At 49.4% G+C, this 24,735-nt stretch overlaps 1 protein-coding gene, 1 long non-coding RNA gene and 1 pseudogene across 3 annotated transcripts; all 3 read right to left on the bottom strand.

The window, feature by feature from the left end:
• Positions 1-11,988: 11,988 nt before the first annotated feature.
• On the bottom strand, positions 11,989-12,695 carry LOC112901046. Its single transcript, XR_003230238.1, has 2 exons — positions 12,434-12,695; positions 11,989-12,310 (listed from the first exon to the last, which is right to left on the bottom strand). It is a non-coding gene; the product is annotated as an uncharacterized LOC112901046 (long non-coding RNA).
• Positions 12,696-13,281: 586 nt separating this feature from the next.
• On the bottom strand, positions 13,282-20,748 carry LOC112900879 (annotated as a pseudogene).
• An 811-nt stretch (positions 20,749-21,559) lies between these two features.
• Positions 21,560-23,203, bottom strand: LOC112901071 (phenolic glucoside malonyltransferase 1-like). Of its 2 annotated transcripts, none has more exons than XM_025969901.1 (2): positions 22,502-23,203; positions 21,560-22,432 (listed from the first exon to the last, which is right to left on the bottom strand). In XM_025969901.1, the coding sequence occupies exons 1-2, from the start codon at positions 23,165-23,167 to the stop codon at positions 21,758-21,760; spliced, it is 1,341 nt and encodes a 446-aa protein (XP_025825686.1). In that variant the 5' UTR covers positions 23,168-23,203; the 3' UTR covers positions 21,560-21,757. The 2 variants fall into 2 exon arrangements, with proteins under 2 accessions (XP_025825686.1, XP_025825687.1); XM_025969902.1 differs by having other exon boundaries at positions 21,794-22,432; positions 22,498-23,203.
• Positions 23,204-24,735: the final 1,532 nt, after the last annotated feature.

Here is a 24,735-nt window from a genome sequence, read left to right as displayed (position 1 = left end):
AGCACAACCGACACCAGAGGGGTTTTCCCAAAAAAGGAAAGGGTATCAGAGGGACCAGCCAACTCACAAAAAATATAGTGCTATCAGCACTAATTGGTTTTTAAATATATGTATAGTTTACTTCTTGACAAAACTAATTAGTTTGTCCTAAGCATCTAAAAATAAAGGATTTTATCAGAGTGAAAATTAGGTGTAGAGATGTAACAAAAGTGTCTCCTGTGGTGGAAGGTCTCATGAATTTTCACTTCTATGATTTCATCTTTCAGAGAGAAACTGCATCAGGAAGGAGTCATCAATTCAGCTGTAACTACTGACAGGCCTAGTGGAGAAAATCCTTCTCCAAAAAAACCCAAATGGGGGGCGGTAGCTCTCGACAGGGTGGCAGTGATTGCACTTAAGCTGGGCCCTCTGAGCCTGCTAGTGGAACTAACTGTTTATTCTAAGGATCTGCTGCCGCATTGATTAGACTAGGAAAAGCTCTGTTTAATGGCTTAATCAAGAGACAGAGAGAATTAGAGAGAGAGAGAGAGGAGGGCGCGGAGTATACCTTCGTGCCCTAGGCCGGCGGCGGATGCAGACGTGCCCGCCATGGTGGTGCAGCGCGGGGAGCTCGGGGCGGTCCGGCCGTAGGCGTACAGGGTTGCGGTGGCCGACGGCGTGGACGCGTCCGGGAGTTCGGGGTCGATGCAGCTGCGTCAAGGGCGATGCCGGAGGAGCTTCCCGCCGCTTACCGCGCTCAAGTTAGATCGGGTAGGTTGACTTGTTGGTGGGGTGGCGGCGGCCGGTGAACCTCGTACCTCGAGCCGCTGGCCCCCACCTTCTTTTATAGCGCGGCGCGACGGGGGCCCACCAGCTAGGGTACGGCTGGAACGCCCCCGATCAGGGCGCGGGGTGAGTTGGGTCATCGGGTCCGTTGGGATCCGATGGCCCAAAAGGAGATCAATTCTAACAGTCTCCCCCTTGATCTCACGCTGTACTATTCTTTTGCTTTTGCTTTTTCGCGTTTCGTCATAGATTTGTGTATAGAGCATGCCTCATCGTCACGATCAGCTGTCGATGGATTTAGCAGCTACAATTCACGCTCCCATTCAGAAACGGATTCTTTAACCTTTTGAGCCCTTGTAGTCCGAAGATCACAGGCTATCCCTTAGCCCCATGCCGGCTACGTGTTCCTTGAACACGTTGGGTGGTAAGCCTTTCGTTAGCGGATCCGCAAGCATTTTCACTGTGCTTATATGCTCAAGATTTATAATCTGATCTCGGACTTTATCTTTCACAACATAATACTTTATATCTATGTGTTTGGCAGCACCACTTGTCTTGTTGTTGTGAGCATACATTACTGCGGGCTCGTTGTCGCAGTACAACTGTAATGGTTTAGATATGTTATCAACCATTCTTAGACCGGGTACGAACTTCTTTAGCCAGTTCATCTGCCCTGTAGCCTCATAACACGCAACAAACTCGGCATACATTGTGGACGATGTAGTGACGGTTTGTTTGCAACTTTTCCACGATATTGCTCCCCCGGCTAGGGTGAACACATATCCTGACGTGGATTTTCTGTCATCTCTTGCGTAATCGGAATCTGAGTATCCCACGATACGCAGAGATTCTGTTCTCCTGTACGTTAACATGAGGTCTTTTGTTCCTTGCAAATAGCGCAAAACTTTCTTTACCAATTTCCAGTGTTCTGGTCCAGGATTACTTTGGAATCTGTCAAGCAACCCGGTAACATAAGCTATGTCAGGGCGTGTGCACACTTGTGCATACTGTAAGCTTCCCACAGCAGAAGCATATGGTACCGTTTTCATTTGATCGATCTCATACTGAGTCTTGGGGCATTGGAATTCCCCATATCTGTCGCCCTTAACAATAGGTGCAGGTGAGGCACTACATTTGTGCATATTGAATTTCTTCAGGACCTTTTCTATATATGTCTTTTGAGACAGTCCTAATACCCCTTTTAATCTGTCTCGATGAATCTCGATTCCTAGAACGAATCTTGCTTCACCGAGGTCTTTCATCTCGAAATGCGAGGATAAAAACTTTTTCATTTCTAGTAGCAGATTGATATCGCTACTTGCCAGTAGAATATCATCCACATACAATATTAGAAAGACGTACTTTCCATTCTTGAACTTTGCGTAAACGCAATTGTCCTCGACATTTTCTTTAAACCCGAATTCTTTTATTGTCTTATCAAACTTCAAGTACCACTGTCTTGAAGCTTGCTTTAGCCCATAAATCGATTTCCTCAGACGGCATCCCAATTTTTCTTTGCCTTCCACGACAAAACCTTTCGGCTGTGCCATGTAGACGGTTTCATCTAAGTCCCCGTTAAGGAATGTTGTCTTCACATCCATCTGATGTAATTCCAGATCGTAATGAGCTACAAGAGCCATTATGATTCTGAAAGAATCTTTACAAGAGAGTGGGGAAAACATCTCGTTGTAATCGATTCCTTCTCTTTATGTGTATCCTTTAGCCACGAGTCGTGCTTTAAACTTATCTATATTCCCTTGGGAGTCATATTTGGTTTTGTAGACCCATTTACAGCCTACTGTTTTGGCTCCTTTAGGAATCTCCTCTAGGTCCCATACTTTGTTGGTACTCATCGATTTTATTTCGTCTTCCATAGCGTCAAGCCATTTCGATGAATGTTCACTTCTCATGGCTTCTTCAAATGAAGTGGGATCATCCTCCATTTGAATTTCTTCGCTATTATAGACTTCATAGTCATTAGAAATAGCACGCTTTCTTATTCTTTGAGGTCTCCCGTGAGCCTGAGCCTGCGGTGCCTCATCTATTTGGGGCTGCTGGTGCTCCTCTTCTTGTGCGGCAACTGGCTCGTCAGGAGCCTGATGAATTGGTTCCTCTTCCTCATTCATCGTCACCACAGAAGGAGTCATTACAGGTGTCGGCATCGCAGTGACTTGCACTGGCGGTGCAGACACAACGGGCAGCGGGAAAAAAGATTCCTGAATCACGGGATTGGGTGTATACACCCTCTTCTCCTCAAGATCAATTTTCCTTGCTGTGCCGCTCCCCCGGATCATTTGATCCTCAAGAAAAACCGCATGCCTCGTTTCTACAAATTTCGTCGATCTGTCTGGGCAGTAGAAACGAAAACCCTTTGACCTTTCTGGATAGCCAATAAAATGGCAAGATACCGTTCTCGAATCTAGTTTTGCAATGGTCGGGTTAAACACTTTTGCCTCAGCGGGACTCCCCCACACCCGCAGGTGATTCAGTGAGGGTATTCTGCCTGTCCACATCTCATACGGTGTTTTCGGCACCGATTTACTTGGAACTCTGTTGAGAATGTGGATGGCGGTTTTCAGGGTCTCCATCCATAAACTCACTGGCAACGTAGAGTAACTGATCATGCTTCGTACCATATCCATTAGGGTGCGATTGCGTCTTTCAGCCACTCCGTTCTGCTGAGGCTCGCCCGGCATCGAGTACTGGGCTACTATGCCTTGTTCCATCAGGAACTTGGCAAAAGGTCCTGGAACTTGGCCATATTGGGTATGTCGACCGTAGTATTCCCCTCCACGATCGGATCTTACGATTTTAATCTTTAAATCGTGTTGATTTTCTACTTCGGCCTTGAATATTTTAAACTTATCCAAAGCCTCCGATCTTTCTTTAATTGGATAAATATATCCATAACGGGAATAATCGTCTGTGAATGTTATGAACGAGTCATAACCATCCACACTCTTTACATTAAACGGACCACAGATATCTGTGTGAATTATTTCCAATACACCTGTGCTCCTCTTAGCATTTTTCTTTATTTTCTTAACGAATTTGCCTTTTATGCATTCAATGCATTGTTCTAAGTCGGAGAACTCTAATGGAGGAAGAATTTCGTTTTTAATTAATCTTTCTATTCTCCCCCTCGAAATATGGCCTAAACGACAGTGCCATAATTTCGACAACGTATCGTGAGTTCTCTTACGTTTTCTATTTGCGAGTGTAGGCGAGGATACATTCGCATTGTTATCGCATACGGAATTAACACTTTCGCGTAACGATATCAAATAAAGATCATTCTTTCTAAATGCAATGGAAATTACTGTATCATTACATTCGATCAAGCATTTTCCATCTCCAAATAGACAAGAATAACCATCTGTATCCAGGCGAGACACACTAATTAAGTTTCTGTGTAAAGAAGGAACAAATAAAACATCTCTAAGTACAATAATGAAGCCAGTGTCGAGTTCCAAATGAACGTCTCCTACTGCTTCAACGTCTGCCTGATCTCCATTCGCCACTCTAACTTGCTTTTCGCTTCTTTGAGTGGTTCTCGTCGAACGGAATCCCTGTAAAGAATTTGCAACATGAACAGTTACTCCTGAATCAATCCACCAAGTAGATTTTGAATATTCTATATACAAGGATTCATTTACAAATGAAATAATGTTCTCACCTCTTTTCTCCATGATCATCTTTAAATATTTGTGACAGTTCTTCTTGTAGTGACCCCTCTCTTTGCAGTAGAGACACTGATCCTTATCTACTAGAGCCTGTCCCTCCTGCGGTCTGTGTTGTTGAGAGTTTTTACCTTTAGAGGAGGATGAAGAAGAAGATGAAAAATTGCCTTTGAAGTTGGCATGCTTCTTCTTGTTCACATAGTTTAAGGATCCTCCAGTGGTGGACCTGATCCTTTCCTCCTCCTGAACACACATCGCAATAGTCTTTTCTATGTCCCAAGTTTATGGTTGGGTGTTGTAGTTGACAACAAAAGTGTCAAATTCTTTTGGCAACGAAGCAAAAACCAGATGGACAATGTGATCCTCCTTAAAGGCAAGGTCCAATGACTTAAGCTTGTTGTTCTGATTGACCATGCGATGAATGTGTTCTCTAATGCCACCGCCAGTGTATCTTTCTGAAACCAGTTGTTTGATTAACTGGGTTGCATAAGTCTTTGAAGAACCAGTGTATTGGTTCTTTAATTTTTCAAGATATTCTATGACGGTGGCACAATCTAGGATTGAGCCCATAATTGCAGGCTCAATCGTGTTCTTTACCACTGCCAAACACTTCTTGTTGGCAGGGAACCATTTTGCATAAAGCCTCTCATAATCTGCTCTTGCTTTCTTATAAGCAAGCTCTGTTTGCTTCCAAGAAGCATCTGTGTCTGTGTCCTCTCTCTCAGGAAGCACAGGCTCTGTAGGAGTCGGTGTAGCTAGGACCCAATCCAATTCACCCATGATGAAATAGAGATCCAGCTTTCTGTACCATTCATTGTAATTATCTTCCTTTAATATTGGAATATCATTGATGGAAAACATCATTGATACTCCTCCTTCGTGCCCTAGGCCGGCGGCGGATGCAGACGTGCCCGCCATGGTGGTGCAGCGCGGGGAGCTCGGGGCGGTCCGGCCGTAGGCGTACAGGGTTGCGGTGGCCGACGGCGTGGACGCGTCCGGGAGTTCGGGGTCGATGCAGCTGCGTCAAGGGCGATGCCGGAGGAGCTTCCCGCCGCTTACCGCGCTCAAGTTAGATCGGGTAGGTTGACTTGTTGGTGGGGTGGCGACGGCCGGTGAACCTCGTACCTCGAGCCGCTGGCCCCCACCTCCTTTTATAGCGCGGCGCGACGGGGGCCCACCAGCTAGGGTACGGCTGGAACGCCCCCGATCAGGGCGCGGGGTGAGTTGGGTCATCGGGTCCGTTGGGATCCGATGGCCCAAAAGGAGATCAATTCTAACACTAACAACTACAAAAGCAAGACATGAAGTGATTTGTTCCATCAGGTGTAGAAAAAGAAGAAAAAAATCAGTGATGATGTTATGTCCAAACAAATCAGTCCCAAGATGACACAAATGCTGCAGTGAGAGAAGTTTTACCTCCAGTTATGGCTAGTAGTGGAGAGAAAAAAAGGCTTCGAGAGACACTACTTCTATGGATGTGGATAAATGTTCAAAGGATAAAAATGTGGATGTCAGTGGAGATGAGAGTGAGGATCAAGGTGAACATCTCAATTTTGGGACCTTTCAAAATATGAAAATTCAGAGGCTGTGGACAGTGCATCTTAATGACAATATCTCTGCAGTTATTAATGAACATGGTTCCAATTTCTATAATTACAAATATACGATCCTTTATTCCTTTAGCTGCTACTGAAGCAAAGAGGGCCTTAATCTCTGGCCCCTCTTCTTCAACACCAAAATGCCTGAAGGGAATTGTGGAGGAGGCAGACAGTAGTGGTGGAAGATGTTGAGGCTGTATTAGAGGAAGGAAAGGAAGCTAGTGGGCATGCAGCCTACTTTTTACCAAGTCCATACAATGGCACACAAGAGGCACCAGTGGATTTGTACAGTCAGGAAGATTACAATGGATCACCTGATACAGCCATTGTATGGGTGGGGGGGGGGGCGGGGGTGGGCTCGGTCAAGCAACTGACAAGGCAGCTGGATGAGGAAAACGTTCTATCCTCACTATTTGAATTTGCACAAGCAATTTTATGTGATCATTTGCCTCGAAGTCTTGTTGATTGCACCAAGGCAAAGTTTCTGGCGAAGGACAAAAGATAGGATAATTTACGTTATTATTAGAGATGGCAGGGTCAGGGTTCAGTGTCGGGGGTGTGGATCACTGTGTGAACCCGTAGAGACTGAGGTAGTGTTTGGATCCAAAGTGCAAAAGGGCAAAAGGGCAAAAATTTTGCCACTTTTGGCAAATGGCAAAATTTTTGCCATTAGGGATGTTTGGATCCAAATGGCAAAGATTTTGGCAAAAGCTCATTTAAACCCCTTTTCTCCCTCTCCTATCCCCTTTCCCGCCACCTCTTTCCCGCGGGGTTGGGCGCCGGGCGCCGGACGGAGGTCGGGCGGATGCGGGATCGGGCGGGGCGCCGGGCGCCGGACGGAGGTCGGGCGGATGCGGGATCGGGCGGGATGCGAGATAGGGTTGCTGTTTTTGCTGTTTCCCTTTTGCCATATATTTTTGCTGTTTCCCTTTTGCCATATGGTGTTTGGATCCAAATGGAAAAAAAGAGCAAATTTTTTGCTATTTTCCCTTTTGCCAAAGGATCCAAACAGACCCTGAATTTAGAAATCAACACGACTAGTAGTTCGTTGCCAGATCCAGACTCTGCCACCATACTAGTTCGTTGCGGCGCAAGGCATGAGAAGCACAGATATGTCTTAACTAGAAATTAAGGAGGAAACATAAATCACTAATCAACATTGCATGTTACAACAAAAGGTCTTACACAGATTCTAAAATGTTGGGGAGTACAATGGCAGAACTTGAAATGCGATACCAACTCTCACATGGCTTACAGAGAGAACTTTTCTGTAAGTAGAAAACATTCAGAGTTCAGAACACTAGCAGATGTCGTCACATTTTGCGAGAGGCACTGAAGTTCTGCATCCATGGCGTACGCTCAGCAATCCCTAGGCAACCCCAGCGTGCGATCCATCTGGCACGGTAGGCTCTCCGCCTCTGGACCTAACCTCAACGCGCTGCGACAGGACATCCAGCAACAGAGAAATGTCATTAGCTATCATACTCTGACCGGATGGATGCATGTGTTCGACCACTAACTGTAACTGATGAGGATATATACCTGCACGGTGTGGAGCTTGGTGGGCTCCTGCACGTCCTTGGCGCCGCCGGCGCGGCCGCAGCCGGCGACGCGGTCGACGAGGCCGAGGAACTTGTCCTTGATTTGAGCAGCGAAGTTGGCCATGGGACTAGGTCACTAGGGGAGCTTTGCTGCTGGTGTGTGCAGCGGTGCTACTGCCTCCCGATCGAGCTTAGTTAGCTGATGGAATAGTAGGGGCTACTAGACCTACACAAGAACCGAATTAGGGAGCTCTCTCAAGTGCTCAAGCCGGATAGCTTCTGTTTCTTGCTGTGTTCTTCGGGTGGATGCTGGAGGCGATCACCGAGCACCCCATTTTATACACGATCGTCGATCGACGAGGCCGCGTGAGCTTGACCGCGACAGCATGCATGCATGCCCCACGCGCGTGCCAGGATATTCAGAATCGGCCTCGCTTTTTCGCTGTTCAGACACCAGGCCCGGCCACGACGACGGCATCAGACAATTTCTCGGTCGCCGCGCATGTGTATCATATGGTTGGTTGGTGAGTGAGAGCACCAGAAAACGGAGCTCTCGATCGCATTATTAGCCGGTTAATTTATTCGCTTCTACGTGTAAGGCTGCTGGCTGAATTGTTAATTATTGCCCGCTCCGCACCAGTGTATGCATGCTAGCTCCATGCGATACCATTGTTTGGGACAGAGTTGGTAGTACTTGGTAATAATAATCTAATCTGATCGTGATCAGTGATGGCGGCAACGGCAACTTATAGCATCACAAATAACGATGAATGTTTAAAGCCGGGATTTTTCTTTATCTAAAAAATGGTCTGACGATGTTATCTTGGTGTCCCAGAATCCCGGGCCAGACGAGAAATCCCGTTGCCTGTTTAATATATGGCCGCTTGCCTACTATGTTGGCTGCGAAACATGTAGGAATGCTCGCGATATAGGTGTGGGGAGGGATCTGGTTGTTTGGTTGGCCCAGAAATGAGCTGGAGGCCTGGTGAGTTGGCCCATTGTACGACAGCCTAATGCACCGAGCAATTTTGACATGTCTCTTCTCGTCGACCTGGCGTGGGGAGATAACATGGCTTCTGATTTGTGAATCATCATCCTTTCAATTTCCTAGATGTCTGTCACACAATGCCCCTAAAATTCATTTTCAGATCAGCCTACAGTGTTTCTCCTAGGAATAAACACTTCCTTTGGATCCTCCATCTGAATTTGGAGGCCTGAGTGAATTTGTGCAGGCTGTTTTACTCGATCACATTTCTGATTTCTACATAAAAAAAAAATCATGCTAGTCTAGCGCTGCGACTGCTTGTTTCCTCGAGCTGCCAGTTGTGCTTGTGCGTGACCTTCTCTGTTCATAGCAAGATTGCTGTATAACTGATTACATGACAATGTATACTAAGCGGTTCTGCAAATGTCAAACTCTTGAGGTTGCGTACAATCCTCCACCAACAAGAGCTATTCTTGTAAATGGTCAGAATCAGGGCCTCCGCTCCGAACTCTGAATTTGCAATCTGCGGGAAAATTCCGAAGCGGGTCACCCTTGCTCTCCACTTTCAGTTCAGTAAAAATTCTGAAGCAGGTGATCAGTGCTCTCCACTTTCAATTTAGTTATCAGTAAGGCAGTTCATGTACCTCCAATTTCATTTTCGATTCGCCTCTGCTGGCGTCAAACGGTCAGAGGTGAGCAACAGGATTACTTTTCTTCCACGACTAGGTAAGTGCTCGTGCGTTGCTACGGGCGAAATAAATTATTTCCATAAGCATCAATCATCATAGTATCAAATATATAAGACATGTAGCAACTGAGATATAGTCTTTGCCTCAATTTTTTTATTCTTCTCAAGCCTGTACAAGGATGGAAATATCATAAATCATTTCATTGATCCTGACAATCCAAATATATACATTTAGAATTAAGAACATATATTTAGAATTATAGAATTGATACTGTTTCAGGAATTAAAGGCCCCTCAGGGCATGGTGTTGATCATGGTAAAATACACACATGGTCAACGCATGAGGTGACATATATGATCTTTTAGTGCCTACAATTTATGTTTCAAGGCACGTACAATCCTTAGAGATCAGAAAATAAATATTCAGAAAATTGGAGAGTTGCCCTACTTTTATCTACTCACATAGTTACCACAAGCCATTGCCTTCCATTGCTCACAATTGGCCATGACCTGTGAAATTGATAGGAGCCAAGAGTACACTTAGGGTTCTCCATGCACTTTACCGAGCTTCAATATACATTTGTTTAAGACAATGAAGAAAGAACCATTTCAAGAAAGAATCATTGCGTAGCTTCCCTATAAACCTGATGGGAAAGAAATAAATTTCTTTTCTAGTTTGAACAGCAGTTCACTAATACGTCTACAGTCTACAGGCAGTCTAGGCACCAAACAACACTCTTCGTACTACTTTTGATAACTCCTCTCGTAAGAGTCATGTCAGAAACTAAAGCGAATAATAAGCTAATGGGGATCAGAAACTCGCTTAAGTTGAAGTAGCAGTTATAACTGCACTCGATCCAGGTCCCTCTTTGTCATAGATAGGTGGGCCAGCCACCGTTTTCCCTCTTCTCCCCACCGTACCGTGCCACGGCCGTGGTGCTGAGGCAGGCACGGCGGCCTTGCCGGCGTCGGGGCTCGGCCCAACGGCACCCCTGCGTGAACCGCAACACGCCGGCGCCCTTCTCCCTTCTTTTCCCCTCTCCTGCAGAGCCCACGGCGGTAGTGGCCACGGCGGCACGCCGTTCCGGCCATCCCAGCGCCTCCCTCCCTCGGACAACAACTCAGGGAGCGGCGTGCCTGCGACGGTGCGGGGCCTCTGCTGGCGCTCGAGGGCGAAGCGCTTGTCGAGGGCTCGAGGCCACAGAACCTGCAATGCAGATAAGCTCATCCAGAGCACTGCCTGCTAACCTGTGCAGGTGCACCGGTGAGGAATTCAGGGTTGAGGATTTCCTGCAGCTCAGCCTGCTCAGGAGATGCCGTTCCGGCGTTCCCGGCGTCACAGCACCAGGCATCGAGCCATCGACCTTGCCGGCGCTCGTCGTCAACTCGTCATCGGTGCTGACTGCTGAAGCTCGCAGCTGTTCTGAAATTTTCAGTAAATTACGTTGCTGATGGAAGACGATGGCCTTTGAATAATGGGCGCGCAGCTCTGAAGTCTGAACGCTGTTTCATGCAAAGATCGCAATTTTCCGCACCCCAATGATTCGTGGATAGATTGTTGTTCCTCTCATCCTAGAGCAAGATAAGCACATGACCGCTTCGGCGTACTCGGACCTCGGCTCTAGGCATTTTTTCTACCCCTTCTTACCTTTGAAAAAGCAGGGTCACCTTGTGTCCTTAAACCTATAACCATCTTTCGGCTAATCTAGCTTCCTCCGTCCCTCCGTACCAACAAGGGTAGTACAGGAATATTGACATGTTGTCCATCGACTACGCCATTCGGCCTGATCTTAGGCCCTGACTCACCCTCCGTGGACGAACCTTGTGTAGGAAACCTTGGGTTTTTAGGGCATTGGATTCTCACTGATGTTTTCGTTACTCAAGTTGACATTCTCGCTTCCGCTTCGTCGACCCCCGCTTTCGCGTTTGCTTCCCTCTAGGTGGAACGCTCCCCTACCGATGCATTTTGACATTCCATAGCTTCGGCAGATCGCTTAGCCCTGTTCATCTTCAGCGCAAGGGCGCTCGATCATTAAGCTATTACACACTCTTTAAAGGGTGGCTGCTTCTAGGCAAACCTTCTGGCTGTCTTTGCACCCCCACCTCCTTTATCACTGAGCGATCATTTAGGGGCCTTAACTGGTGATCCGGGCTGTTTCCCTCTCGACGATGAAGCTTATCCCCCATCGTCTCACTGGCCAACCTTGACCCCTGTTTGGATCATATCTAGTATTCAGAGTTTGCCTCGATTTGGTACCACTCGCGCAGCCCGCACCGAAACAGTGCTTTACACCTAGATGTCCAGTCAACTGCTACGCCTCAACGCATTTCGGGAAGAACCTGCTAGCTCTGGGTTCGAGTGGCATTTCACCCCTAACCACAACTCATCTGCTGATTCTTCAACATCAGTCGGTTCGGACCTCTAAAGCTTCATCCTGGTCATGGATAGATCACCTAGGTTTGGGTCCATAAGCAATGACAATCGCCCTATGAAGACTTGCTTTCGCTACGGCTCCGGTGGGTTCCATTCCCTTAACCAAGCCACTGCCTATGAGTCGCCGGCTCATTCTTCTACTGGGGTTTATTACTTATTTTTGTACTTGCTGTTTTATTTTCCAATTACTTCTTCAATTGAGAGAAAGAAAGAGAGCAGTAAGAATTCTCTTATCCCATTTGGAAGGATACCATCCTTATAACTATCCATGACTATTTTTGTCTCTAGCATGACCACTTGAGAATCAAATTATTATTTTTTTATTGAGATTGCATGTTTCAAATGAAAAATACACGCACAAACCCTCATGGATCAAAAGGGGCCATCGAAAAGAAAATAAAAAATAAACCCCAAGGTTTCATACAAGTTTACAACCAATGGAAGAGGAAAATGGATAGTGCACATACGACGTTTATCTGGAACACCGACAAGGATAAACGAAGTTATCAACCATGCACGCACAATGACCATGTCGAGTCGTTTTTCGCGGTGGGCCTCAGTTGACGCCGGCCTTTGATCCTTCGCTCACGTTGGGATCTCTCGGCTTGATCGCAATGGGCTGCAGAACAGCAGAAGTAAACGGTGACAGCGTAGAAGTCAGCGACCCATAAATGCAGTAGAAGCATGTAGGGGTAATTCACAGGAACTCGTAGCGGGAGATTCGTTCTGAAGTAAGCGGCACCTGAACATTTGGCAGCTTGGCGGGCGCCTCGGGTACATCCTTGTTTGCGCCGGCGCCGCGGCCGCCGCAGCTGACGACGCGGTCGACGAGGCCGAGGAGCTTGTCCTTGAGCTGAGCGGCGAAGTTGCCCATGGACGATGATCTAGCAGCTTGTTCTCTCCGTGCTAGTACCTGAACTAGCTCAGTGATGAATTGGCCTGCTTGCTTGCTATGGTTGGTAGTGGAGTAGCGGTGATCAGTGCCGGAGGCGACTGCCGGGCGTGTCATTTATACACGCCGTGGCGGCTCGCCGGACGCGTCCGCTTTGCTGGACGAGGCCCACGACAGAGCAGAGGGTACTCGGCCTTCCTCGCCTTTCAGGACTTCAAACGCTCTCGATTAGTTATTTAGTTTTTAGATCGCACGCGTCTCACACGGTTGGCGAGCCTCCCATCGAGCGATCGCGCCGCCTGAATCCTGTGAAAAGGAGGGCTCGCCTACAGACATGAGCTAGCGTTGTTTCTTACACGCAGCATTCATCCATTGCATGGTATGATTACCGGCTCGACCATGATCAATTGATTGTGTACTATAAGTACTCTAGTAGATTATTATACTTAATATTTTTATTTATTTTGCCGAAAGGAGTAGGGACTATTTTGCAACGATTATTCAGCATGAACCATCGGTTACAGTGTTGACTATGTTTAAAGTACTTTTTACACCGCGGATGATGATGAATCGATGCTTTCTTCCAATATCTTTGGGGCCACACGATAAAGCTCGAGTTCCACTTTTTTCTACACGCAATACGAACAGTGTGTAGAGCTCCATAAATATTTTTTTTAGTAGTAGATCACAACACCCCTTCATCCGAGCAGCTCGAGGAACAGGGACCTGAAGGCGTCCATGTGGGCCCGCCGGAGCATGGACACTGACACCTGCACCCCGTCGCCGTCCCTGGCGCGGACCAGCGCCACCTGCCCGTCGTGTTTCGTCCTCACCGGCACCGTCCGCCTCGGCCTCCCCCACCCGAAGTCGGCAGCTTCGTACGCCCTGAAGCTCGACGAGCCGCCTGACACATTCAGCAACCTATCCCTGGGGACCGGGCCAGAGATCCTGGTGAGAACCCACCCCCCGACCGGGTCCTCCATATAGATGTCCAGAAAGCCCGCAGCCCGCCCGAAAGCACGGATATTTGGCCCAATTCGAGCCCAGCCCGACCCATCCTTCGTAGTTGCCAGGCTAGCACAGCCTGTTAGATAGTGCCGGGCGTGGGCCGCCACCTAGCACGCCGGGCGGCCCAGCCCGGCACGAAGAATATAGGCCGGCCCACTACCCCCACCCCCCTCCCTCCAACGGTCGGAAGGGGAGGGGAGGCATATATAACCTGCCCTCTCGATCCCCCCTCGCCCCCGCCCCCGAACTCTAATCCCATTCCCTGCCGCCGCCCTCCGCCTCCTCGCGAGTCGCGACCTCGCTCTCCTCTCCCCTCCGCAAGACCTTGCCTTCTCCGCCGCCGGTGACTCGCCTCCGGTTCCCCCTCATCTCCGGTGAGTAGATATACATGTAGGCATCGCCGCCTCGTCTCCTCGTCGCCTCGCCTTCCTTTGCCCTCTTCCTCTCCTCCTCCCCCATTCAAGTCCAACCCATGCCCGCACCGCATCTTGCCGCCGTTGGTCGTCGTCTTTGCCATCTCGCCGTCGGCCGTCACGTCTCTCTCCAGCTCCGGGCTCCAACTGCGGAGGTAACCGGCTAACACTAACCCTGATCCCTAGATCTAGATCTCGAGTTCGTGTTCTTGGATCTTGAGTCTTAACTACCTTTCCCCTTCTTGATTCTTGCCAGCAGGTCTCGTGCTGATGCTGCACGGGGCCGCGCATCGCTGAGGAACGGAGCCGCGGAGGCAGGCTGCAGGATGCAGTCGTCGTGATGGACGACATGGAAGAGTACACCATCAACGATGACCTCAAGGCTTGTGGGCTCCCTGGCGACGACGAGGACGACCTGGCGTCCGGCGGCGAGGCATTGTTCGGTAGCAGTGCTGCTCCGATCAATGTTGATGGCGGTGATGATGCCGGTGCTGCTGGAGGTGCAGGTGCTGGGACTCCTGAGCCGTCGACGATGCCTTCTTCCACGCCATCTGTCAATACTTGCACTAGCTTACGGTTGAAGCGTGTGAGGTCTGGTGCCTGGAACGACTTCGAGAAGATCTTTGAGACTTTGCCCACCGGCAAGAAGGTGAGAGTTGCTTCTACGTGTCATCATTGTATTCATGTTCTTTCTAGGCATTCTTCTGCTGATACTGGGCATTTGCTCCGGCACCAGAAGGTATGCATTGCTAAAACTAAGCATGCTGCTCTAGTTCAGTCTCGTTTACAATACAATAGTGATTTTTCTGTCTATGCATGGAAGTATAAGCCTGATGTTGCTTGTAGAGAGTTGTGCCGTTTAATTGCTAGACTTGATTTGCCTCTCGGTTTTGGTTTCGAAGATGCATTTGAGGAGTACATTCAGCGTGCTCATAATCCTCATTTTGCTAGAGTCTCTAGGCAAACTATAACTAGAGATCTAGAAAAGTATTTCCTTGAGGGTCGATATTCTCTGATTGGATGCTTGAAATCTGTTTCATCTGTTTGCATTACATCTGATATTTGGTCTGGCCATGCTAAGGAAGACTATCTTAGTGTTGTTATTCATTTTGTTTCTGTTGATTGGGAGTTAGAGAAGAGAGTCATTGGTCCTAGGCTCATCGATGTCTCCCATAGTGGTGTTAACATTGTTGAATGTGTTGAAGATGTTGTTACTGAGTTTGGTTTGAAGGATAAGATTTTTTCTATCACACTTGACAATGTTGTTTCAAATGCTTTTGCCATGGCCAAACTCATTCCTAAATTTTTATTGGTTACCTTAATCCTGACCCTAAACCACTTGACAAAGACAAAGACAAAGCATTGTGTGGTCTCTTGCACCAGCGCTGTGCATGTCACATTATAAACCTCATTGTCAAGTCTGGTTTGAAAAGGATCAAGTCTTATCTTGAGGCTTTTAGAACTGCAATTTCGTATTTGAACTTTCCAACCAACTTATTGCTGAATTTTATAATTTTTGCATTGTTAAGGGGGTTTAACCTCGTAAATTTGGTTTGGATATGGATGTGAGATGGAAAATTTGGTTTGGATATAGATGTGAGATGGAATTCTACTTATCTTATGCTCAAGCACCTTATACCATACAGATATACCTTCTCTATGTTTATTGGTGCTCATTATGGTTTGATTAATGGTGAGCACTACTCAGCGATGGTCATTGGGTTGTCGCTGAGAAGATTATAGAGTTTCTTGAATATTTTATGAATCAAACTGATGCTTTATCTAGTATTTACTATCCAACCAGTCATTTGATGTTACATCATATTCTTGACATTGCTGGTCATTTACATGCCCAAGAGACTGATCCATTGCTTATGAATATTGTTACTCTTGTAAAACTGAAGGTCCTTAAGTACTGGCAGAACATACCTCTATGGTATTCCTTTGCATTTATTTTGGATCCTAAGCCAAGATGAGAGATTTTCATAATGTTCTCCAGTTACTTTCTCAGACTATTGGTACTGATTATTCCAGTTACTTCAGTGAGGTAAAAACCGAGTTATATAAATTGTATAATAAATATGAAAACAGGTTTGGTGCAGTTAGATGTCAAAGGCACTCTCAAGCAGGAGGATCTACTGTTAAGAAAAAACAATATGGGGTAAGATATTTAGGGCTCCTAGTACTTCTATTGGGGCTGGTTCTTCAACTGGTACTGCATCTACATCTGCTCCTGCTATAGCAGCTGTTTCTGAATTGTCTTTTTACTTGTACAGGGACACTGTCACCTGTTTTGATGATGACTTCAACATTCTAAATTGGTGGCACGGGCACAAACATACATATCCCATTCTGTCCATACTTGCTAGAGATATCATGTTTGTTCTAGTTTCGACGGTTTCTTCGGAGTCTTGCTTTAGTCTAACTGACAGGGTGATTGAGGAGCGGCGCCGACGGTTGCTGCCTCATTCGGTGGAGATATTGACGTGCATCAAGGATTGGAAGTTAGGAGATGCAAGGGCACAACATGAGGTCGAGAACTTGATGCAAGAGCCGGAGGATGCATTCAACAAGCTCCTAGAGAATGGAAAAGGGCAAGCTAGTGATACTTAGTAAGTACTTGGACTACTGGCTTTCTATCAACGAATTTATATTTTGTTGATCAATACCTAATGATGATTGACTCTTTGTTCGCTAGGCCTGTCTCCACCACTGGGTCTGCGCCGTCTGTCCAGGGAAGAAGTGATGGCGGCAATTCTTTTGGCAAGCAAGATGCTAGAGTGCAAGTGCATGTGTGGAGTCTGGAGCTAGGGGCTATCTTTTGCATTTGTGTTTTATTCTTGTAATCATGTGATGTAATGAACATCTAAATTTGAATTATAGATCTGGGCTGTACTCTTTTTCCCTTCCTAGGGTTTCTCACAAGGGTGAGTTTTACATAGGAAGGTTTTTAACGAGGCAGCCAACACTTGATCACACAGATCAATTGTTAAAATAGATCTATAATTTTTTTGAACCGGTGATCTTTTGCTTATTTTGCCTCTTGTATCTGTTGTGATTTGTGATGTTTGGTTGTGAATTGTGACTCTGTGAGTACGTGACTTTGTGATTTCTGAATTGCTGTTGAATGTTTGTGAACTGAGATGGTTGTGAAATTTGGAGTAAGGCAGTGTTGGATGACTTGGCGGGTTGTGGGCTGACCCGGCCCGCTACTTGTGCTCATGCTTTACGGATAGGCCCGGCACAAAACATGCCTGTGGGCCTAGGCTTAGGCCGTCGACGCAGCCCGTGGGCCAGCACGACACGGCACGGTTGACAGTAGTGCTGGCCAGGCCCGGCACGAAGTTGACCAACCCATGTCGGGCCCGTGCCAAGGCCCGGCCGGGCGGCCCGAATGGACATATATAGTCCTCCATCATCCCGTGGATCGCGCCCTGGACCGCCGACCCCACGGCCACCAGTGCGCGCTCGCCGCGGGGCTCCCGCTGAGGCCACGCGCCGAAGCACTCCAGCCCATTTTTCTGGGCCTCAGCAGTAGACTGGGCCGTGCTGGTCGCTTTTCGGCCCACCCGCCGTTTTCGCTTGCCTCAGCCACTTCGGATCTGGCCGCTCGTTCTCGATCTGACGGCCTCCGGGACCTCCGTGGCGTACGGTAAATGAAATTCTGTCCACCCGGTCGCGCGGCCGCCAGCGCGCCCTTGCCGTGGAGCTCCCGCGCCGGCAGCCTAGCGAGGCAGGCGACGAAGTACTCCGCGCCGGCGGGAGGCCTGTTCATGGTCCGGTTTTGCCGGTTTCTTGCGGGTTTGTAACCCAAGCCGGAAGATAGTATCTGGTTCGGGGTGGGTCGGCTCTGAGCGGGTTGCTGCCGGCTTAAATAATTCTTTGGATTGGGTTGGTTCGGATGGTTCGAGTGGTTTGCACGGGTTGCACTGTTCTTTTTTTATAAGTACGGGTTGCATAGTTTGCCTCGTAGATACCCACGCCAATCATGTCTACGCATTAACGCTTCACCATTACGCATAGTTTGCTTTGCGAAATAAATCCATCAGTTGCTTATCTTGATCTTGTGCCCCATAATTGATTAACCGAAAACAAAAGGAAAAGAACGAGTTTATGATTAACCAACAAACGGAACGGAAGATTCATGAACAGAAACTAGCGCTACTATCAGAACGATAGGAGAAAAATTAACATTGCAGCAATCCCTTGGAAGCCGATCCAAGATCTAAGAAAAAAGGTAGTGATAGAGTTGGCAACATCACGACTTTCTGACATACTTGCATGAAAATATTATGCTTCCAAAGCAGTCAAATCTGACACAATAAATGGAAAAGAAGACCAGGTCGGACCTGCAGCGCACGAAGCACGTCCAAGCCAGCGCGACGGCGGCGACACGACGGCGCGCCTTCTTGGGCTTCGCCGAGTCGGACGATGCGCTGCTTTGGCCGCTCGATGTGCTGTGCGTCCAAGGTAAACGTCCAGCGGATGAACCGCAGCTAGCCGATCTTCTTGAAGAATCGAGGGCGTCGTCGCCTATGTGGTGTACACGGCCCGTCCTATTGCCGGTTAGAAAATCGATCGAGTTCTTTGAAGATATATGCGAAGAACGGCTCGCAGGAACGTACCACCGGCAAGTTCTTCGGCGCGTATTTTCTCAGGACGCTCCGGGGCAGCTCCGATCCTCGCCGCCAAGCAGCCTGACACGCGAGCGATCGAAGCACGAAGGCGGCGTGGGCGGTGTGCCTCCCCGGAACAGCACCGCCCACGCCTCCACGAACCTCCACAGCGACCGCCCGTCGGCGACGGCGTGGTGCACCGTAACCCCGAGGCCCGAGAGCCTCCCCGCCACCCTCGAGACGCGTGGCCTGCACGGCGAGCAGGGGAGCGGGCAGCTCGTTCATGTCGAGCTCTGGAACGAGGCGCTCGAACGTTTGCACGTCGTGCTCCACGTCGCCGGCGAGGCGGCGCACGTCGCGTCGGACTCCGCGACGACGAACCTGACGCCGTCGGAGGCGGAGGAGCGGACGGCGACGTCGCCCGTCTCCGCGAGGTGGACGAGTCTGCCTGCTATTCATTTTCTGGGCCTCGGCAGTAAACTGGGCCGTGCTGGCCGCCTTTCGGACCACCCGACCTCTCTGGTGCCTCCGCCACTTCGGATCCGGCCGCTCGTTCTCGATCTGACGGCCTCCGTAACCTCCGGGGCGGACGGTAAATGAAATACCGTCCCCCCGGTCGGCATCTCAGATACTACCACCATCCACCCCCGTTCCCTGTCGCGGCCGCGGTCACCGCGTTTCCGCTGCAGTCCGCCGGCTACAGAGCGGCGCTCTCCGCGCGTTCAGAATCCTCCCGCCACGAGCGATTTAGTATCCTTCGATCTGTGCGCCTCCAGCGGCTCCGGCTGGCATTGCCGCGACTTGCAGCGCACAGACGGTGGCGCGTCTGTAGACTGTCCGTGCTTAGGATGGCCTCGCCGCGCCGCGCCGGCGCGTTCTCGCCTGCAGGTGAGACCGCCGCCGCCTAGTTGGCCTGCCATCTGCCTCCGTACCGCAGGTTGCGGCCCGTGCAGCTGATGAGGCTCTCGTGCGAGCTTTGGAGTCAGGTTTCGTCGGTTATTTAGCATCTATCTAGGCCCTCGCCGCCATGGACAAACCAGACATGGTAACCACTGTTCTTCGCGCACTACGGAGCTAAATTGGGGAGAGTCTTCCTATCGTTTTTCCTTGATGAGGCAGCATGGCTTGCAGTTTATAATGAAGAATCTGTCTTCTTCCTTTGATTATCTGCTGCACATATGCACTGCAATGCAGGACAGCAGAAGTGGCAAACAGAACGCATGTCTGAATTTGGCGTCATGTGCACATCATTTCCTTCAAGAAAGATGAGTCAGCTCAAACCTCGCAGCTAGATTCCCAATGGCCTGTAACAGAGACAACCTTTGAGCCAGACACAGCAAGGTCAAGTCCCCCCCATCCATATTTTTTCTTTCCCCTGGATTAGAGTGATGGAACAAGAACCAGTAAGCTTTGCATCCGAACTTTCTTAACTGAAAGACAGAGAAAACCATCAGGCCGATGCTCCACCTGTCCAGCATGACTACAGCCTGGGGGCAGATGAGAGGTAGTATTCGGTCCTGGTCTGCAGCTCCCTCCAGGAGGTGGGGATGCAGTTGGCCAGGAGGGCTCTGTTGATGTCATCACCTCCCAGGTCTCCAACATGGAGATCGATGGGGTGACTCCAACTGCTGGTGATGAAGAGCACACTGAGGAGGGGATTTTCACTGCTGAGATGTTCATTCCAACCGCCTCCTGTTCTGAAGCCTCTGTTCTTGGAATGCCCCAACCTCATTTTTTTTCTGGCCTGGAATAAATATTGCATTCTTCGTATGTACTAGAAGGGATGCACAGACGAATGATTTTTTTTTTACGGTCAAGGGGCGACTCCCCACCTGATTTTCATTGATAGGAGCTCTTAAAAGCCAGGTAATACGGACGAATGATACATAACATAATCAAATGATTTATAAGGAGTTATGATCACCACACACCATAGATGTTGCAAGCCCCCTTGCTTCGTCGTCATGGAGGTTTGTGAAGGCCACACACCGGCGTGGCTGCCCCCTTCTCCCCATACCTTTTTTTCGAAGCGGACCTTCTCCCCAGACCCTGAAGCATCGGCATCCAGCAGCGGCTCTAGTGTAATCTGGCCTCTCGTGCCCCCGGAATTGAAGGACAGCTCCTCCATGGCCATCATCTCCTCCCTTTCCGGCAGGCGGTGGCGCGAGTCCGTGCATGACCGCCTGACGACCGGCCCCGATACCTGCGTGCGCGTGATGATGCCGGAGCCTGCCTGCTATTCATTTTCTGGGCCTCGGCAGTAAACTGGGCCGTGCTGGCCGTTTTTCGGCCCACCCGACGCTCTCGCCTGCCTCCGCAGCTTCGGATCCTGCCGTTCGTTCTCGATCTGACGGCCTCCGTGACCTCCGGCCGGACGGTATCTCAGATACCGTCCACCCCCTGTTCCTCGTCGCGGCCGCGGTCACCGCGTTTCCGCCGCCGTCCGCCGCCTATAGAACGGCGTTCCGCGCACTTCAGGATCCTCCCGCCGCGAGCACCTCAGGTTCCTTCGATCTATGCGCCTCCAGCCGCTCCGGCTGGCATTGCCGCGATTGGCAGCACACACCGTGGCGCGTCTGTAGACTGTACGTGCTTAGGATGGCCTCGCCGCGCCGGCGCATTCTCGCCCGCAGGTGAGATCGCCGCCGCCTGGTTGGCCTGCCACATGCCTTCGTACCGCAGATTGCGGCCCGTGCAGCTGAAGAGGCTCTCGTGCGAGCTTTGGAGTCAGGATTCATCGGTTACGGTTAGCATCTAGGCCCTCGCCGCCATGGACAAACCAGAGACATGGTGCCACTGTTCTTCGCGCATTACGGAACTAAATTGGGGAGAGTGTTGCTATCCTTTTTCCTTGATGAGGCAGCACGGCTTGCATTTTATACTGAAGAATCTGTCTTCTTCCTTTGATTACCTGCAGATATACGCACTGCAATGCAGGACAGCAGGAGAAGTGGCAAACAAAATGCCTGTCTGAATTTGGCGTCATGTGCACATCACAGCCACTGCGCCAGACGGCAGCGGCAATGGACGTCGAGGTTAGCATCATAATGCTGCCCTGTTCCACACGTGCGAAACATGCCTTAATTGTTGTTGCACAGGAACACCAAGTTTGTTGATCGAAACGTCAGCATCATCGCTCATTCGAGCAGGTCGAGGAACTGTGCCTTGAAGGCGTCCATGTGGACCCGCCGGAGCATGGACACCGTCACCTGCACCCCGTCGGCGTCCCTGGCGCGGACCAGCTCCACCTGCCCGTCCTGGTTCATCCTCACCGGCACCGTCCGCCGCGGCCTGCCCCACCCGAAGTCAGCGGCCTGGTACGCCCTGAAGCTCGACGACCCCGACACGTTCAGGAGCCTGTCCATGGGCACGGCGCCGGGGATCCTCAAGAACTCCCACCCGCCCGCCGGGTCCTCCGTCATCTCGCGGATCGCGCCCTGGACCGCCGCCGACGCGGCCGCCAGCGCCCGCTCGCCGTGGAGCTCCCGTGCTGGCACCGTCGCGAGGCACCCGCTCAGGCACGCGCCGAAGTACTCCGCGCCTGCGGGAGGGTCGAGGCGGCCGCGGACGTCGGCGAAGAAGAACAGGAACACGTCCTCGTCCGCCGGGACGGACCTGCAGCGCACGAAGCACGTCCAGGCTTGCGCGGCGACGGCGACGAAGCTGGACGGCGGGCGACACGACGGCGCGCCTTGGGCCTCGCCGAGGCGAACGATGCGCCGCTTCAGTCGCTCGATGTGGTTTGAGTCCAAGGTGAACGTCCAGCGAATGAAACGCAGGCGCTCTTCTTGCAGAATCGAGGGCGTGGTCACCTGCGGTACACGGTGAGATTGTTGAAATGTGAGTCCTCATCAAGTTAGAATGGCTGGAAGAGAACGTACCACAGGCAAGTTCGGTGCGTATTTTCTCAGGACGCTCCGGGCCAGCTCCTCGCCGCCAGGCAGCCTGACACGCAAGCGATCGAAGCACGGAGGCGGCATGGGCGGCGGTGTGTCCCTCCGGCACGCCGCCGCCCACGCCTCCACGAACCTCCACAGCGACCGCCCGTCGGCGACGGCGTGGTGCACCGTGACCCCGAGAGCCACCCCGCCTCCCTCGAGACGCGTGGCCTGCGCGGCCAGCAGGGAAGCGGGCAGCTCGGTCATGTCGAGCTCCGGAACGAGCCGCTCGAACGTCTGCACGTCGTGCTCCTCGTCGCCGGCGAGGCGGCGGACGTCGGCCTCGGACTCCGCGACGACGAACCTGACGCCGTCGTCGGAGGAGGAGGCGGAGCAGCGGATGGCGACGTCGCCGGTGTCCGCGAGGTGGACGAGCTTGCCGGCGAGCGGGGCGAAGTTGGCCAGCGTCGCCTTGAGGGAGGACCGGAGGGACTGGACAACTGTGTCGAAGGGCGGGAGCTGCTCGCCCTCGAAGAACAAGATATACTGCAGCAGTGGAAGCACCAGCCACTGGGCTTCCATGGCGTTGAGCTTGACGTCTTCCGGTGGCCGTGCAGCCTTTGCCGGCACGGCGACGTAGCTGATGTCGACGATTCTCACCGGAGACATGGAGGATAAGCAAGAAGACAATAGGATCGTTAGACGTGGAGCTGGTTTGGTGTGTCCGATTGACATTTGACAAAGAGAATTTAAAGCTCACCAATTGTACGTTGTACGTGTGAAGTGCTCGTGCATTGGATTTGGGTCCTATTAAAGATTAAAATTCAGGGGAACCTTAGATTAAGGGTCTATTTGGTTACCTGTGACTAACCCCGTCACATCTTTATACTAACTAAAAGTATTAAATATAGTCTAATTATAAAACTAATGGAGACTAATTCGTGAGACGGATCCATAACACCTAATTAGTCCATAATTTGACCATGTTGTGCTACAGTAAATATGTACTAATGATGAATTAATTAGGCTTAATAAATTCGTCTCGTGAATTAGCACCGGTTTATGCAATTAGTTTTATAGTTAGCTCATGTTTAATATTTTTATTTGGCATCCAAACATTTGATATGTGATTCGGACTAAAAATTAATTCCTGAATCCAACCCTCTAATTTGCCCACTGCTAATTGGTCTTAAAAAAAAAGTGGAGGGCACCGACATTTGAAAAGATGTCAGAATGGGGAAGTAAAAGAAAGTGAGCGCTGCGTGCTAATCATACGGTCGTCACACTATGAATTATATTGTGCAAGCGATGCTTATGTTCTACGTCGTCGGACTATGCAGAACAGATGTTTCCACGCAGAAAACAACTGTTCAAACCTCGAATATACGTACACTTCGTTTTAAGAATAGGACCAAAAAAAAAGATCAGATTGGTGCAGGGTTTAAGAATAACTAGTCAATGAACCGGCTTTCCTACATGGGCTAGTAATTCTAAGAGGCTTAAATATTTTAAATTCATGGAAAAAATAGAGCATGTAGCTAACAATCAAAATTGTTTGCCCTCTCATTTGTTACGTAGTCTAACACGATACTTATATAGATACATACCTATCAATATCTTTATATCCGGTTGAGAAATAAACTTTTTCATTAATAGTCATTTTCACTTTCCATCTCACATCCGTATTTCTTTGACATTTGTTAAATCGAATGGAGAAAAAGTCTTGAGCATCTTGCTCAATCAATTATGAAGTAGCCCATTAGTCTATTAGCTACAAGATTTATTGGTGTAGACTATGTGTACCCATCGAGGCATCGAAGACTAAGATCATAATCTGATTTGAATAAAGTGGGCTGGCATTGGAGCCGTACTCAACTACTCATCCAGCAGGAGGAAGAGAAGAAGGTGAAAGAAAGAATGTATAGCAGATAATCCGTACTACTTCCTCCGTTCTATGTTTACTTTAGTTTTGTTCTAAATCAAAATACTCCAACTTTGATCATACTTTTTAAAAATATATAAACATCTATAATAGCAAATAAATACACTATCAAAATAAATTTTATGATGGATTGAACGAAGCTGAGTGGTGTTGTAAATTTCGTTGTTGCTTTTTTTCTATATACTTTGGCGAAGTCGGAGAAGTTCGACTTAGGATAAAACTAGAGTAAATTATAATTTAAAATAAAAGGAGTACGATTTATCTGCCAATCATCAAGATGCAATATCATAACATT

This window comes from Panicum hallii, chromosome 7 (assembly GCF_002211085.1).
Source record: "Panicum hallii strain FIL2 chromosome 7, PHallii_v3.1, whole genome shotgun sequence".
Lineage (NCBI taxonomy): Eukaryota > Viridiplantae > Streptophyta > Magnoliopsida > Poales > Poaceae > Panicum > Panicum hallii.
The sequence above is the reverse complement of the archived record's forward strand: the minus strand, read 5'-3'. Positions and strand labels throughout refer to the sequence as shown.